At 41.1% G+C, this 17,152-nt stretch overlaps 1 protein-coding gene across 2 annotated transcripts in view; it reads right to left on the bottom strand.

Annotated features, from left to right (window-relative positions):
• Positions 1–17,152, bottom strand: part of CUL1 (cullin 1) — an 83,620-nt gene that overhangs the window by 31,426 nt on the left and 35,042 nt on the right. For both annotated transcript variants that reach the window (XM_034761284.1, XM_034761285.1), the window contains exons 3-6: positions 11,176–11,350; positions 9,827–9,994; positions 7,229–7,279; positions 6,522–6,612 (exon numbers count right to left, since the gene is read on the bottom strand). In XM_034761284.1, coding sequence (XP_034617175.1) covers positions 6,522–6,612; positions 7,229–7,279; positions 9,827–9,994; positions 11,176–11,350 — 485 coding nt within the window. The remainder of the gene's footprint in view (positions 1–6,521; positions 6,613–7,228; positions 7,280–9,826; positions 9,995–11,175; positions 11,351–17,152) is intronic.

Raw genomic sequence — 17,152 nt, 5'->3', positions numbered from 1 at the left:
GGGGAAGGGGAGGAAAGAAGAAATATATGAAAAGATGACAAGAAACTACAAAAGATGCACATAAGCAAAAGGGTAAGAAGAAATAAACTTTGGGGTGGGAGGGTGGGGCCGGGGACAAGAGAGAAATAAATAGATGCTTCTATGTTAACTAAAGCCAAAGGAAAAGGAAAAACCCCACCACTTCATAGTAAGTAAAGTTTTCCTTTTCCCCTTCCATTTTGAAAATATGCATTTGAGAAGGCAACAGTGAGAGAAGACAAAAGTAAGAAACCAAATCTATATTTGAATGATCTCCTAATTTTAATATTAAGCACAATGACAAATTTTCCAGCAATGTGTAGGGAAATGAGCCACTCAACTCCCACTAACGCTAAATACACCCTTTCTTAAATTCTTAAGACAGCAATGATGTTCTATGTTCTTGGTTATTCTACAAAGAAATCCCACTATATATTTTTCTGTAAAGAAGGCAACTGGGAACATTATAGTTCTTCCAAATGTTTACCCAATAATAAATCATAAAAGAGAATTGCTAACTTTTTCTATAGGTTGTTCATAATGTCAGAGTAAAAGATTAATGCCCTGATCCAACAAGCTGCTTCACTTGGGCAGAGACATTGACTTATTCAATAGCCTCTGCACGGGCAGCAGAAAGCAGCTCATGGAATCAGGGCCTAAATAATTTTTTAAGATAAAAAGTGAACATCAGATTCTTATAGTTTGTAGACACTGAAATGTATGGGCTTTTGAGTTTAGTCACTGAACAGATAATTAGAAAAAGATGATGTACTTAGCCCATTATTTCTGACAAATTATGTGTAAGTTATATTAGAATATGTATGTATGCGCATTATATACACATACATGGTTCAGAATATATTAGTAGTTGCAATTTATTTTATAAAAATAATGAAGTCATAATAATACAGAAGAACTCACTCCAGTGTACTACTATTAAACTTGCTGAAACACAGAAAGAGACTACTCTTTTTTTGCAATTTAGCAAGAGTGAGGATGAGCAATGTTTGACAATTATGAAATACATTTAATAGATATACACTACAAGGAGGATTGTGAAATTTGCATTATATAATGATATGCAAAGCACCAGATGCTTCATGGAAAAATTTCTGAAAAATTTTTGGAAATATTGAGGGGGGGAAAAAATCCCCAAACATCTAGGATTAGTACTAAAACCAGCCTAGACAACCCAGTTTTATCTTCAAAACCAAGTTACAGGGCAGAAAACCCAGGAAGAACTGAAACAAGGCAGGCAAAAGATCCAGGGACTTTTAACAGAATTAGTATTTCTAGTATTTCTTACCAAAGCACAATTTAGATCTTCATAAAAGATCTATGGTTATAGCACTTATAACCAGAATATTTAAAGCACTGACAGAGAAAACTAAAACAGACGAGAAGTGCAATTAATTTTCTCATAATAGTGAATCCAGTGAGACAGGTGTACAATTTGTTTGCATTGTGTGTTAAGGAAAACAGTACTTTAAAATTAGTTAAGCTCTATTCTTTAAAAGTGTTAAGGAACCACTATATGGAGTATATACTAAAAGAAGGAGTTTGAAAAGAATAAGCTCTTTGTGGAATTTTTTGCATATTCTTGACAGCCATTACAGTAATTTAATATGGGTTTAACAAAGAGAAATTTTTAATGCTTAACATGTAAATGAAGTTTAATACTTTAAAACAGTAGTTCTCAACCAGGGGTATGCGTATCTCTGGGGGTATGCAGAGGTCTTCCAGGGAGTACATCAATTCACTAGATATTTGCCTAGTTTTACAACAGGCTATATAAAAAGCACTAGCAAAGTCAGTACAAACTAAAATTTCATACAATGACTTGTTTATACTGCTATAGATACTATACACTGAAATGCAAGTACAATATTTATATTCCAATGGATTTATTTTATAATTATGTAGTAAAAATTAGAAAGTAAGCATTTTTTTAGTAACAATGTGAGGTGACACTTTTGTATTTTTAGGTCTGACTTTGCAAGCAAGTAGTTTTTAGGCGAAGTGAAACCTGGGGGTATGCAAAACAAATCAGACTCCTGAAAGGAGTACAGTAGTCTGGAAAGGTCGAGAGCCACCGCTTTAAAAACCATGTAAGGTATTTTTATTGTGCATCTGAAATATAAGGCAGTTGCATGGGGAACACTGAAATTTAGCTTTGTAAGCAGATATTACTATAAATAATTAATAATTATGGAAACTGTATGACATTATGGTTTCCATAGTGTGTATCACAGAAACTAGCTCAAATGCCTACTTTCACATTATTCATGTCAAAAAGGAATTTTCTTTTAAAAACTTACAGATTGTTTGGATAAATAAATTAGGCACACACACAAATTAACATTCATTCACTCCCCTGTAGGACACAATATCAGAATTTAATGCAAATGAAAAAAAAAATCCATGTTTGTGTTGCAGCTCATATTTTTGTTCCAAAACAACATTTTTGTTCTAACTACAGCACAGTCTTCTTGAATAATTTCTTGGTAACAATGAAATGGAGATTATTACTTTTAACTGGCGGTTCTTTGAGGTGTGTGGCCCATATCAGTATTCCACACATGCGATACCATGTGTACGACATGCCTGAGTGCAGAATTTTTTGCAAGCAGTGCCTGTTGTCCCGCACACGAGCCGTAGCTCTTCTCATGCTCCAAACAGAAGGCAGAAAAGGTTGTGTGGGCCGACATCACTCCAGTTTCCAATTCTTACTCTAGTTCAAACATTCTGCAGCACAGAGGACGGAGGGTGGGTAGTAGAGCACACATCTTGAAGAACTTCCAGTTACAGTAAGTAACCTCCATTTCTTCTGTCAAGAAATGGTCCCTGTGTGTATTCCACACGTGGGAGATTAACAAGCAGTGGTGAGATGGGGTGGATAAAAGAACACAGAAGTGTAGTTGACTGTAGTACTGCTGCCCTCACAGCTGTATCCACAGTTATTGACTGGACCAGAACATAATGTCTCGTGAAGGTATATGAAGACCTCCAAAAAGCTGCCCTACATATCTCTAGGAAGGCTATATCTCTCAGCAATGCAGCTGAAGTAGCTTCACCGCCCCTCTGGAGAGGGAATATAAGCTAGTTGGTAAGAAAGGGTAATACAACCTGAGATTCATTTTGAAAGTCTCTGCCTTGATATAGTTTGACCCCTTGATCTCTCTGCTATGGAAACAAATAGTTAAGGTATCTTTCCAACATCCTTCATTCTTTGCAAATAAAAAGCTAAAGTCCTTCAGAGATATCTACGGAATACCATCTCTCTTCACCTGAAGCAAGTGGATTACCTGATTCGCATGAAACTTGGAAACTACTTTAGGAAAGAATCTAGGGTGAGGTCGTAACAAGACCTTTTCTCTATAGAAAGAATTATAATGGTTGGTGCACCAGGAGCGCTCCGCGCTCACTGACTCTTCTGGCTGACGTCATAGGTATTAGGAAGGCCACCTTCATGGAGTGAAGCCATGGAAGATGGAGATGGGCCACAGAGCTGTGAATGGAGATGGGCCACAGAGCGTGTGTCTAGAGGCTCAAAGCGGGGGTTAGTGAGTGACAATAAAACAAAATTGAGGTCCCACCGATGTGTAAACTTCACTAATGGTTGAAAGGATTTAAGAATCCCCTTCAGAAATCTAGTTGTGACAGGATGAGTGAATATTGTACTGTTGTCCACTGGAGGATGGAAAGTGATGACCACTGCTAAATACACTCGCAGAGAATTGAGCACAAGACCTGAAGACTTAAGTATAAGCAGATACTCTAAGACAGAAGAGATCCAGCAGATTCTGGAGACGAGATTCTTTGTGAGCCCAAGAAAAGAAATTCTTCCATTTTCCTGAGTAACAGCTTTTCTGCTTTGGTTAAGGATGGATTGCAACCCTTTAGAACAGTGCTTCTCAAAGCTGGTCCCCCGCTTGTTCAGGGAAAGTCCCTGGCGGTCCGGGACGGTTTGTTTGCCTGCCGCATCCACAGCTCCAGGCCAATGGTGGCTGTGGGAAGCGGTGCGGGCCGAGGGACGTGCTGACCGCCCTTCCCGCAGCCCCCACTGTCCTGGAGGTTTGTGGGTTGGAGGTACCAGAAACTATCAAATAGCAACTATGAACAATCTCTAATACCATTGTCTGTAATTAGGGGATAACTACAATTTTTTTGGCAAATTGAGTAAGGCAACCTCTGAATATCAGTGGAGGGGAATGAAGTGACATCAATAACGGGACGCAGGTCTTGACAGGCCCATCAAGAAAAACTCTTTGCTTGGAAAGCTGGATCCCTTATCTCCAATGGGACTGATGTTACCAATGGTTACGCCCTAAGGCTGGCGGGTGGGATGGAAGAACAACTTTGCCTTGTTTTGATAATGTCTTCCTCTGGTGTAACAGCATCCCGGATTAGAGATGGTCCTCAATAGGAGGGGTGAATGCAGATAGGAAAAAGCAAACAAGTCCTCCAGGGAGACCCAGGTCTCTGATAACCCTTCAATACAAGGATTCTCCATTGACAGAGCTGTCTGAACCGGAGCTCCTTTGTGGCCATGTCACTACCGATACTGCATCAGCTCTAGAAATGGATGGCATCACCAGGAGCTGTTTATCCTGAGCCTTCACAATCAGAGCCAATGTTAGAACCGTTGGATCTGTACCGCCTTCTCCTGTAGAGAAGATTTATTTGGGACTAAAGCCGGAGTGCCTGTGCTTGGCAGCTCTCCCATCTTTGATGGGATGGTTTTAGACAAAGATGGCTTGTCCTTAAGTCTATGAGAGTGCCCTTGGTTCTCATGTGAAGCCTTCTGCCTAGGCTTAACAGTCTTAGCCTCCGTTCCCAAACTCGTGCTCAGAGGGGCACTGCCCACCTGGTGAGACTGATGTATGGGGGCAGAGGATGGTCCCCAGTCTGGATCTGATTTGGGCTTCACTGACTTCTACATGAGATGTTTTCTGAGTCTCCGTTCCCGATCTTCACAAGTTCTGCGGCAAAAAGAGCAGCAGATGCTGCACTTGGCAAAAACATGAGCCTCACCCACGCAGTACAGGCAGCATTGATTATCACTTCTCTGAAGAGGAGCAAGGGCAAGAAACACAATTTCTGAACTCTGGGACTCTGGGCATAATCCCAGACTTCTCAGGAGGAAAAATATCCTTGTGTGTGGAAGAAAATGGGGGAAAAACCCACTATCTAACTCTGCTATGTAGACTATGCCTTGAAGACTACTCAAACTAAGTATATACAATACAGTAATGACAGTAAAAAAGGAGCTGAGGATTAGGAAGATTCCGACTCAGACCATGCAGTGGTAAGAAGGAATTGGAGAGGTGTCACCATGCACCATAGACTCATAGACTTTAAGGTCAGAAGGGACCATTATGATCATCTGGTCTGACCCCCTGCATGCTGCAGGCCGCAATACCCTTCCCTGGACTCTTCCGTTGAAGTCCCCAATCCTGTGTTTTAGTGACTTCAATCGGCTGGGACCCTCCTGCTAGTGATCCCTGCCCCATGCTGCGGAGGAAGGCGAAAAACCTCCAGAGGCTCAGCCAATCTACCCTGGAGGAAAATTCCTTCCTGACCCCAAATATGGCGATCAGTAATACCCCGAGCATATAGGCAAGAGTCTCTAGCCTGACCCTTGTTGGCCATTATGCTATTCATGTACCGTTGCTTGGTTTTCCTTGGCTACTATGTTTTACCATTAAACCATTCCCTCCATAAACTTATCCAACTTAATCTTAAAACCAGACAGGTCCGTCGCCCCCACCGTTTCCCTCGGAAGGCCGTTCCAATATTTCACCCCTCTGACGGTCAGAAACCTTCGTCTAATTTCAAGCCTGAACTTCCCCCCGGCCAGTTTGTATCCATTCGTTCTCGTGTCCACATTAGTACTAAGCTGGAATAATTCTTCTCCCTCCCTTATATTAACCCCTCTGATATATTTGAAGATAGCAATCATATCCCCCCTCAGCCTTTGCTTTGTCAGACTAAACAACCCAAGCTCCTCTAATCTCTTTTCATACGACAGGTTTTCCATTCCTCTGATCATCTTAGTCGCCCTTCTCTGCACCACCTTTTATGCACTCGGTTCGGACCACAACAAGAGCTACAGCACATGGGCAGGCGAAGAGATACTGCTTGCAAAAAAATTCCAGACTGAAACACATGTTTCGCATGCATATCCCAAGAGTGGAATACATAGGGACCATCATTTGAAGAAGAACAAGCTTAGAGTTCTGATTATTCCTAGCTACGAATTTTTGCCTCTCAAAACAGAAAAGGTTGCGTTATTTTGTTTTAGAGGCATATATTTGTCTGTCACTTCCCCTCATTCTCAGATAGAATAAAAGTTAAAAATTTTACATGGCAAATTACACTACTAAAAGTTTCTTCCACGGCAAAAATCTTTCTTAATCAGCTATGGTAAAAATGTTGCTTCAGGGCTCTGGTGGGAGATTTTCCAAGTAGCTACAAGTAAATCTTAAGGAAAATTCATTTACCATAGGATTGTACGACTCCACTGATCAGCCTGGTGTTGATGGTTTCACCATTTCTTTCCTTTTCTATCAGTTTCAACACAGCATTTGTTACCTTTGAAATACGGATTAAAAATGAGTCAACATACATTAAACTACTTGGTCAATAAATACAGTAATTAATCAGGCATGCACTTCCACACTCAAGACAATCCAAACTCCTGAAAAAGAAATAAGGCAATGTGCTAATCTTAACACCAAACAGAACTCCCACAATCACTGAAAGTTGTGCACATCAGTAACTTATTCAATATTCTAGCTAACGAACTGCAAAGAAATATAAAAGCATCTGTTTATGCCTTTACTGCTTCTCCATAATATATAAGCAACCTCTAAACTTTGGTTTAATAAATTCTGCTTGTTTACATTTGAAATATACAGTAGGACCTTGCCAATCCATGCTTTGCTAAACCATATATCTATAACATGCCTCTCCCCATCCCTCATATGTAACAGATGATTCAGTTGATGTCCCATATTACACAAATATACAGCCTCTCCCCATCCCTCATATGTAACAGATGATTCAGTTGATGTCCCATATTACTAAAAATTCATTAAAGGAGAAGGAGAGGCTTTTTTCTTCCCTTTTGCAGTTCACCTTGGAATAGTTACTAGTGACATTTTCATACCAACCTTGCGAAATACTGCATTATTCATAAAATATGTACCTGCTTATTTAACGGCCTGAACAAACAGTCCCTCCAGGTCACCAAGGCAAGCTAAGATTGGGGAAGGGAGAAGAAGAGAGGAAGGGGTTATAGATACAGGATAATCCTTTATGAAAAACTGAAATATTGTATTATGCTAAATAATTATAACTTATTTTTAAAAAGCTTTTTGTCATGGAGGGCAAGTCTCAGTTAGCTAAGCTATCTCAGGAAAAACGTACATGTTTTATAACTATCCCCATACTCTAAATGATCAAATATTTTTGAACGCCCGCTTTCCTCATCCCCCAGAGAGAAATAGGATTGTCCAGTACTTACCTTGACAAATACTCCACTCTTAATAAAAAAATTTAAAAATGGGTTTTCCTGTGACAGGCTGATGTAGGGACTTTGAATTTGAATGGTCAGAGAAGGACCAGCTAGAAGAATACTCAGTAAAGACACCCTCCGAAACTGTTTTTATCGTCCGGCCCAATGCAGAGTTATTTTCATAGTACAATAAAATATATACTAAGCAGAAACTAAAATTAAAAGATTCCTTTACAATATAACAATCTACACTCACAAATGTGTACCACAGAGTTCAAATGAGAGGGAGAATATCATCACTGTTAGACATGACAGTTTAGATTGGTTTTCAGAAGTAATACAGAGGAAAGGTAGGGGGCCTAGAACATATTTATTGAGAGGTTGTGAAATGAAAGAGGATTTGTAGCCTGTGTCATAACAGCATCCCAATGAAAGACGGCATAGGGCTCATTAGTATCTGGTAATGAGTTTCAACTGGCCTGATCAGTTTATTGTACCACAACTCACTAATAACATAACTTATATCTAGATGGTGTCATGTAAGATATCAATAGAAAGCGAATCATATGGTGATATGTACGGAGGACAAATTCAAACTTACAAACATACTGGAGCTTATGTTATCAAAGAGTGAGGCAGGGCTGAAGTTACCCCAGCCTCGACAAAGGAATGCCATTCTGACACCTTGAAGGTTTTTCCAAGGTACATTAGCTACATTAAGAGAAAATGTGAATGCAATTTACACAGAAGGTAAACAGGACCATCAAGCTAACAAGGGGAGGATATATCCACTCAGCATCACAGCAGGGGTAGGAAATTGCAGGAACAGATTAATTTGCATTTTAGCAAACACCAATGTGGGAAGAAATGAACATGAAACCTTCCTTTATCACGAGATTCCACGTCCCCTTCTTCACAGCTTGAATTAACTGACTTTGGGGAAGGGGGGGGGGGGAGTGGCAAGCCTTTAGAAGAATCCATTTCAAAGATGCACTAGACTATAAAAAAAAGAGGGGCAAAGAAAACCAAGTTATGTTTCACTTAAGACAACAAAAGAATCAAGCACTCTGGGGGAAATCCTGACCAAGGGGGTGGTCAGTCATCTTACAGGAAGGTAGATTGGTAAGAAAACTACCATGAACAAAGGCTGTAGCTTGATTTTGTTAAATCTTAGCCCATAGAAAGTGTTTTTCATTGTTATTTTCTTGTAGTCATTTCTAACTCTATTCTTTTTTATTTGCCTCACTTAAAATCCTGTCTCCTTTTGTTAATAAACTTGTTTTACTTTTAATCTAAATCAACCCACTGCTGTGTTTCATTTAAAGTGAATGTTAACTCTAGTTAATGGGGCAAGCTGCTGGGTATTGTATCTTTAAAGGAACAAAAGAATGGTCTAGGAGAGGGCTGGATATCGCAGAGCACACGATTTTGGGAAATTTGGGACTGGAGGGTTTTATGGTCGTCTTGCCAGGTGTAACCGAGGCTGGTGGAGACCAGAACATGGTAGTGGTATAACAAGAAGGCTGCTGGAATCAGAGTTGCTGAGTCAGAGCTGCTTAACACAGAGACACACAATGCATGCTTGTATGTTGGCAGGAAGCATCCAGACAACGGAGCTACAGCAGCACAGCATTTTGAGGCATTCAGGGCAGGAAGTGACAACCCTTCAATCGTCTGGATTGCTCCCCAGAATATGCATAGCCAGAAGTCAGAAGAGAACACAATCAGGAAAGAGGTTTAGATGGAATACAGCCCATTAGACAGGGAAACAAAAGGAGAGCTGATCAGGAGGCTGTCACAAATAGTTTTCAAAGTGAAAAAAACCTTCAATTTTTGTGGAAGATGAAAATTGAGTGAAAGGAAAGAAGAGGAAAACAGGATTAAAATAGCATTAAATGATTTAATTTTGCAGCAGCATATTAAATTGTATGAAAGAGGTATGTCCAGAAAAAACAAAATTACCAACAATATCCATGACTGTCCCCACTAGAACACAGAACAACATTTTGGAGGCAGGAAGAGCAAGGAAGAATTTTGGAGGTTATATAAAATAATGATTTAGCTTGTCTAGACATGGAGAAGGAAAAAGGTATCATATAACTTGCAAATCTGTCAAATACTGGTGAGCCTCATACAAATAGTCAGTTTTAAAGAGTGATTTGTGTGAAGAGAAAGCAGATGCCTGGTGCAGTAGGCTAGGAACACAGTAGGGATATATTCATATTTCCATCAGAATGTTTTAATTAAAAGTTAAAACCAATAAAAGAGAATGCTCTTTAAAATGCTTACTGAGTAGATTTCGTATATTCCTTTACGACCTTCATCACACTCACGACGAACCCAATGTCGATTGAGGTAGGCACAAATCCCATTCAGCACTTTGCTTGAAAACCTATAATCTTCCCATTGTTGAGTGTAAAATTTCAGCACACTCTCATCCATCAAGTCTTCACCATCCTGAAACAGGGAAAATCCACCAACACTGTAGACTGCTTATTTTTTAATATACAATATAATGCTATGTAGAGACAAAAGTAATCATCTACTGTAAACCAAAATCCATGACATATGCGGCTGCTTCCAGTAAGATCTCTATTATAGCAACAGGTATGGCTGCATGTAGGAAACAAAGTATTACTAAATCCATTCTTACCTTGATAATGGCCTGGCAAAATGTTAAGAGTTATGGGTTAGATATCTAGTAAAAATGCTTGAGCCCCATCTATTCTACAGCCTCCACCATTACTACCACCTGGGGACCTGCAACAGCGGTAAAGGCCATGTGCTAAATTTCTAAGGCCTGGTCTACACTGGGAGGGGGGGGGGGAGAATCGATCTAAGTTACGCAACTTCAACTATGTTGACGTACTTAGATCTACTTACCGTGGTGTCTTCACTACGGTGAATTGACTGCTGCCACTCCCCCGTCGACTCTACCTGTGCCTCTCACCGAGCTGGAGTACAGGAGTAGATGGGAGAGCGCTCGGGGATCGATTTATCGCATCTAGTCTAGACGCGATAAATCGATCCTCGCTGGATCGATCACTGCCCACCAATCCGGCTGGTAGTGAAGACATATCTTTAGTATAGCTGCTGCTCAAGAGTCAAGAGTGAATATTGCCACTCTCTCCTTGGCACCCCTGCACATAGCAGCAGTTGAAGTTGCTACCTTGGCAGAGATAAGGCATCACACCTGGCTCTTACTATAGCATTGAAGTCTGAGATGTAAGAAAAATGTTACAGGATACAGGAGAAGCTGAAATATCTTTCCCGACTAGCCAACAAGCTGCCCTTTTTCTTTTTGCAGTAGGGTTAATATTGAGGTTAGCTATTAGCTAAACAAAATTCAGCTACCTGCACAGCAAATTAAAAAGTTACATAGGATAGCTTGTGAGCATCACCAAACAGTGTGAGAAGTTTTGTGTTTATTTCACAGTGACTGACTTGTGTACAAGGTAAAAAGTCAAAGGTTAATGAAACAATTAAGATATTAAATGTCATGTTTTTCTACAAATTTAATCATTCGACAATTTTACTTGCAATGGCTTCAGATATTTTTAGCTTTACTGTACTATTCTGACTCCAAGTCACATGATTTTAATGTAATTATTCACTGAGTTGACAGGATGCCGCCTTACCTTAAGGAGATTTGTCAAGTAGTTCTTCAGAAATTCTTTAAGTCGTTTGTACAGTTCTAAGCCAACAAACTGAGCTCCTCCAGGTGTCTGGCCTTTTTTAGATTTGGAAGGAGGTACTCCCGCTCCTCGTGCTTGATTAGACTGGTGTACACTAGTACAGTAGTTATAAACATGACTGATAGAAAGGTTAAGGAATATCTATGTGTGCATTACAAATATTCTATGCAAATTCTAGGAGTTCCATTTGAACATCTCTAAGAGTTTATAAACAATGATTTAGCCGGCCTGCGAGGATTACCTGTGGTGTCAGTAAGTAGTATTCCCATGTTACACACGGGAAAAGTGAAGGAAAGAGATTAAGTTATTTGTCCAAAGCATCTCAGTCTGTAGTTGAACTGAAAACAGAACAACGCATTTCTGACTGAATTAATGTAGTAACAATTCTCAAAAGGTCAAAGGTTATCCAGGCAATTGTTTTCTTGTTAATTTAGTTTCTGTTCCCAGCAAAACAATCAAAGAAAACAATATTAAGAGAAAAAATATCATGAAATACATTTAGAGGGTGATATCAGGAAAAGAGACCACAAGCTTATGTAAAGAAATCTTTCAAGTCTAATCTTACTGCCTTCACTGTTTGCTAGAATTACAAAATGAATGAATAAATGCGGAAACAGTGGATACATGTTTATTTTAGTAAAGCATTTATAATAGTCTCAAAGTCTTAACAGAAAAATTCACACTGGTTTGGATAGGAATATGGTCACGTTGAATTAAAACCATCTAAAAGACTGAACAAAAGGTAATAATCAAATTTATCTAAATGCACAGAGGGATCTAGGAGAGTACTGCAGGGATTGATGTTAGGACCAATCTTAGTTAACATCTTTATTAATAAACTGGAAGATGAAGTAAACCACACTAATTTGCTGATAAAGATGAAAATGATGCACAAGGCCTCTGCGCCAGTTAAACTTTAAATGGATGCACAGGCATTGTGCTGGCCTGCTGCACAGAGGTGAATTTCACTTGTTCCTGAACTGGAAAGAATTTAAGCACTAGTCTTAACAGACAAAGAAAGGGACGAGAAACATGGGCTGAAAATAAAATTAGATTAATTTTTGAAGAATGCAAGCTAATCAGGACCGGCTCCAGCGTTTTTGCTGCCCCAAGTGGTGGGGGGGAGGGGAAGCCACGATCGGCACTTCTACCGCCGCCGCTTGATTCTTCGGCGGCAGGTCTTTCCCTCCGAGAAGGACTGAGGGACCCGCCGCCAAATTGCCGAAGAGCTGGACATGCCACCCCTTTCCGTTGGCCGCCCCAAGCACCTGCTTGCTGCGCTGGTGCCTGGAGCCGGCCTTGACGCTAATACAAGCTGAGGAAAAACAAACAAGTGAGCATGCGCACACACAAGGGGAGGGAGAAATATGGAAAGCAGTTATGCAGAAAGAAACCCAGAATCACTAATGGACAGCAAAGTACATATCTGTTTGCAATGTGATGTGATTAAATAAAAGGCCAAAGCAATTTTGTCTGCAAACAGTCATCAAGTCATGGAGCAGTGTGGTAATAAATTCCTCTATTGCTTTAGTTTGACCACACATAGAAAACTGCATTTAGTTCTGAATGCCACATTCCCAGGAGAAATTCTAATTTTTAAGTCTTCTCAAGGAATCAGTGGAAGCCCCATTGCTCAGGACACATCAAACTAGAGACAAAACTAGGAAGTGTCCTTCACAAAACTGCTTTCCTGTGACTGGGAAATGGATTAGATGATCTAATAGTCTTTATTTTTAATTTGTAAGACTACCACTCCGGGTCTATGCTTTGCCCACTAGGCCAGGATTCATCAATAAAAAACAGGCACACCTCAGAAAACTATTTTGCTTGTGTTTTGATTTTTAACCCTCCCTCTAGAAAGGCTAGCACAATAAAAGGAAATCGGTGAGCAAAATTAAATATCAATAGAATTAGATAACCCAGCATACATTGTGCACCAGAGTCACTATGGACAGATTTGTAACATCAAACTTTAATCACAATCAGAACCTCTGAAAGATAGCAAATAATCCCCATCCACATTTTTTTTAAAATGTACGGCTGTCTTTAATATTAAAGTCACGCAGATTCTTAAAACTAGTTCTGTTTAATCAAGAAAGTATTTGACACTTCAGCAAACAGAAAGGCTCAAGGTCTTTATGATCACCCTTTCTGTTTCCCTCCAGTTTATTTTCCCATTTTCTTCTGCATCTCCACTTGCATGTTAGTCATCTACTTATACCCCAAGAATACAATCCGCTTCGCTTAAATTTTACCCTTTTTGGAAATGTATGCCATGTGTTTATTCCCATGTGTTACCCCGACCTCAGTGCCAAACAGGATTTCCTATAAAAATCCTAAAAAAATCATTAAAAAAAAACAAAAAATTGAATTAGTGCTAAAGTGATGGCAGCTTCATTCCCTGTACTAGTCATTGATTTCCTGGACACCATCAGTTCATAAAGGTATAAGATCAGAACTATTGTCTTTTTCTAGAAAAGTTTAAGCTGCCCTTCAACCTAGTTTATCCAAAAGTTCTGGGATCTGTCATTACTCTTACTGATCTGTAACTCAATTCAAGGATCTCTATTTAAGATGTGATGAATAGTACTATCTGCACTATAACAATACCATTGTCTTCCAATTACACACCTCTATATTGTATTCAATGCTCATTCTTTAGTAACGTTACACTGTCAGCTGAATGCTATATAGTCATCTTTCCAAGTAAGCCTGGTATAGAATCCTCTTCCAGTTATGCTTTAGTCATACAAGTTATTGGGCTCATTACAGGGATAAATGGGTAAACTTTAATGGTCTGTGATTTACAGGAGGTCAGACTGGATGATCTAGTGGTGCCTTCTGGGCTTAAACTCTAGAATCCACTTAGACGATAGGCTTAAACTTGGCTTCTATAGAGACAGTCAATGCAGATTAATACAGTTAATCTCTTTTCTTCTCTGAGAAATCACATTTTTACTTAAATTCTCATTATTTACTGTTACCCATCACTCATTATTATGCTGCAATTAGCTGTAAATAAGTTTCATTTTCCATAATAAAGTACTTTGAGTTCATGGAACACAAAATTATTTTATTAGTTTATGGTATTCTGGAGAACAGAGACAGTTCACAGTTGGCTTTTCCTTTTCAGCTTTGTATAGAGAATGGTATCACTTCAATTTACAGTAGTACAATGGAATTGTAACTTTTAATGGTAGATTGTGTTCACACTAGCCATCCTGTTTTGGCTAATCCATGTCCATTTAGCATTTCCTCCAGCAACTGCAACAACAGGCATACAGTCCCCATAGCTGGAGTCGGAGAGATGCAATGTAGTTGGGAGAAGTGCTGTCCTACATTTAAAATGTGTGCATCATCAATGGTCTATTTCCCTACCTAATTTTCTTTTAGAGATCCCAATCTCTATCTGGCTATGATTCCTTTTGTCAACAAACGGAGAGAGCACAAACATCTTTTTCCACTTCTGGATATAAAAATATCCCTTTCTTATGGCCTCTCCCCCCAAAAAACATTATATTTTTCTACGATGCTGAACTTCCTTCACTGTTTGTACTTGGGTTAGGACTAAAAAAAAAAAAAAAGACAGGGTTATGCTCTGATTCTCCAAGGTAGGGCATGCTGTTCTCCAATTAGCATAGCCAAACCTACGGCAAGCAAAAACAGGACTCTGAGGATAAATATAATGGTGATGTCCCTCCTGATAGCTTGAACAGTGATTTGGTAAGGGCATTCCGATCCAAATTTACTTTAATGAAAAAATGGGTGGTTTGAGTACAGGCCTGTGTGTCCAATTTAGCAACCATCATAGCAAACATAGCAACAATATGACTGGAAATGTTCCCAAAAGTTGTATGGTCTACATCAGTGGTCACCAACCCATCAATCCTGGAGCCTCGGCCAGTTGATCACGATCTCTGGGCCGCTAAAAGTCTGTTGGCGCAGGGGCTCAGGCAGGTTCCCTGCCTGCCGAGGCCCCACACCGCTCCCAGAAGCGGCTGGCTGCTGGCACATCTCTGTGGCCCCTGGGGAAAAGAGGGGATGAGGTGCCTCCGCACGCTGCCCCCGCGCCCAGCACCGTCCCCACAGCTCCCATTGACTGGTTCCTGGTTCCCGGCCAATGGGAGCTGTTGGGGCAGGTGCAGGCAGTACACGGAGATCTGCTGACCCTCTTTCCTCCCCAGGGGCCAGAGAGACAAGCCAGCAGCCAGCCGCTTCCGAGAGCAGTGTGGGGCCATGGCAGGCAAGCAGCCTGCCAGAGCTCCTCTGCACCGCCGACTGGGAGCCGCCTATGGTAAGTGCCTCCCGGCCAGAGCCTCCACTTCGCACCTGCTCCTGCACACACACACCCCGAGCTCCCTCGCAGAGCCCGCACCCCATCCCACACCCCAATCCCCTGCCACAGCCCCCTCCTGCACCCAAACCCCTCCCCCCCCAGAGCCCACACCCCTCACCCTCTCCTGTATCCCAACGCTCTGCACCAGCCTGGGGCCCTTTCCTGCACCCAAACTCCCTCCCAGAGCTTGCACCCCACACTCCTGCACCCCCACCCCCCCCCCCCTACTCTGAACCCCCGCCCCGAGCCCGCCCCCCCCCCAATCTGCCCCAGCCAAGCTCCTGCCCCAGCCCGGTGAAAGTGAGTGAGAGTGGGGGAGAACGAGGGACAGAGGGAGTGGAGTGAGCGGGGTGGGGCCTCAGGAAAGGAGCGAGATAGATCCTGGGTTGATCTTAAGTTCAAAAAGTGATCTTGTGAGTAAAAAGGTTGGAGACTGCTGGTCTACATAGTACTAAGAAGCTGCAACTGCAGCAAAGTTAACTTTCAATGAACTGGCACTCATTCCTATGCCCCAACCATTCAGCAAAAATTCCACAATATTCAGAATGTACTACAGCATAGCATCAAACCTCTATTTTCACATTATATAGTGAATACCTTCCAAATTCTTGTATACTAAATGCAAATACATGAATTCTTTGAATTAATCAAGGTTGAAAGGACCTTGTCAAAAAAAGCCTCTCTCTACTAAACTTGCCCTATCAACAGCCACGCTGTAAATCTGAAGTGAACTGACTGTACTTCTGTCACTAGGAGATGGAATTGAGGCTTCACTAGGTCCAGGAAGCCAGGGCACTCACAGCAAGTCTGGTGAGTTCAGAATGAAGTTTCCTGTGGGCATGGCTTTCTTTTGGAGAACTTCCTCAAATGGGGGGGGGGTTGTTTAAGAAAAATGGGGAGGGGGTGGCTGCAATTGAATAGTACATGTTTGTCAGCAAGTTGTGCCAGCATGTAGAAATATTATATGTGATTATTTTATATCCTGAAAAGTGGGAGGTAGGAGGTGGCAAAGAGTGGAAGACACAATAGAGAATACAGACCTATGAAAAGTCAGGGGAGGGGGGGGGACTGCCCTCCCTGCCCCAGAGCAAATTATAAGAACATAAGAACGGCCATATTGGGTCAGACCAAAGGCCCATCTAGCCAGTATTCTGTCTTCTGACAGTGGCCAATGCCAGGTACGCCAGAGGGAATGAACAGAACAGGTAAACATCAAGTGATCCATCCCGTCGCCCATTCCCAGCTTCTGGCAAACAAGAGGCTAGGGACACAAACCATGCCCATCCTGGCTAATAGCCATTGATGGACCTATCCTCCATGAACTTATCTAGTTCTTTTTTGAATCCTGTTATTGTCTTGGCTTTCACAACATCCTTTGGGAAGGAGTTCCACAGGCTGATTGTGCATTGTGTGAAAAATGATGCTCTTGTTGCTCACTGTATGCCAGAATGAGAACACATATAGCAGTTCAAAGTTCCGCTCAAGTAACAGGGCATCTATTCCCCCAAAGACTTGATCCCTGAATGCGCTGAAATAACCCTCTGTCTTCCTATTGATCTTGATGATAATCTGCAGTTCCCCAAC

This window comes from Trachemys scripta, chromosome 2 (genome assembly GCF_013100865.1).
Source record: "Trachemys scripta elegans isolate TJP31775 chromosome 2, CAS_Tse_1.0, whole genome shotgun sequence".
Taxonomy (NCBI): Eukaryota; Metazoa; Chordata; order Testudines; family Emydidae; genus Trachemys; species Trachemys scripta.
The sequence above is the reverse complement of the archived record's forward strand: the minus strand, read 5'-3'. Positions and strand labels throughout refer to the sequence as shown.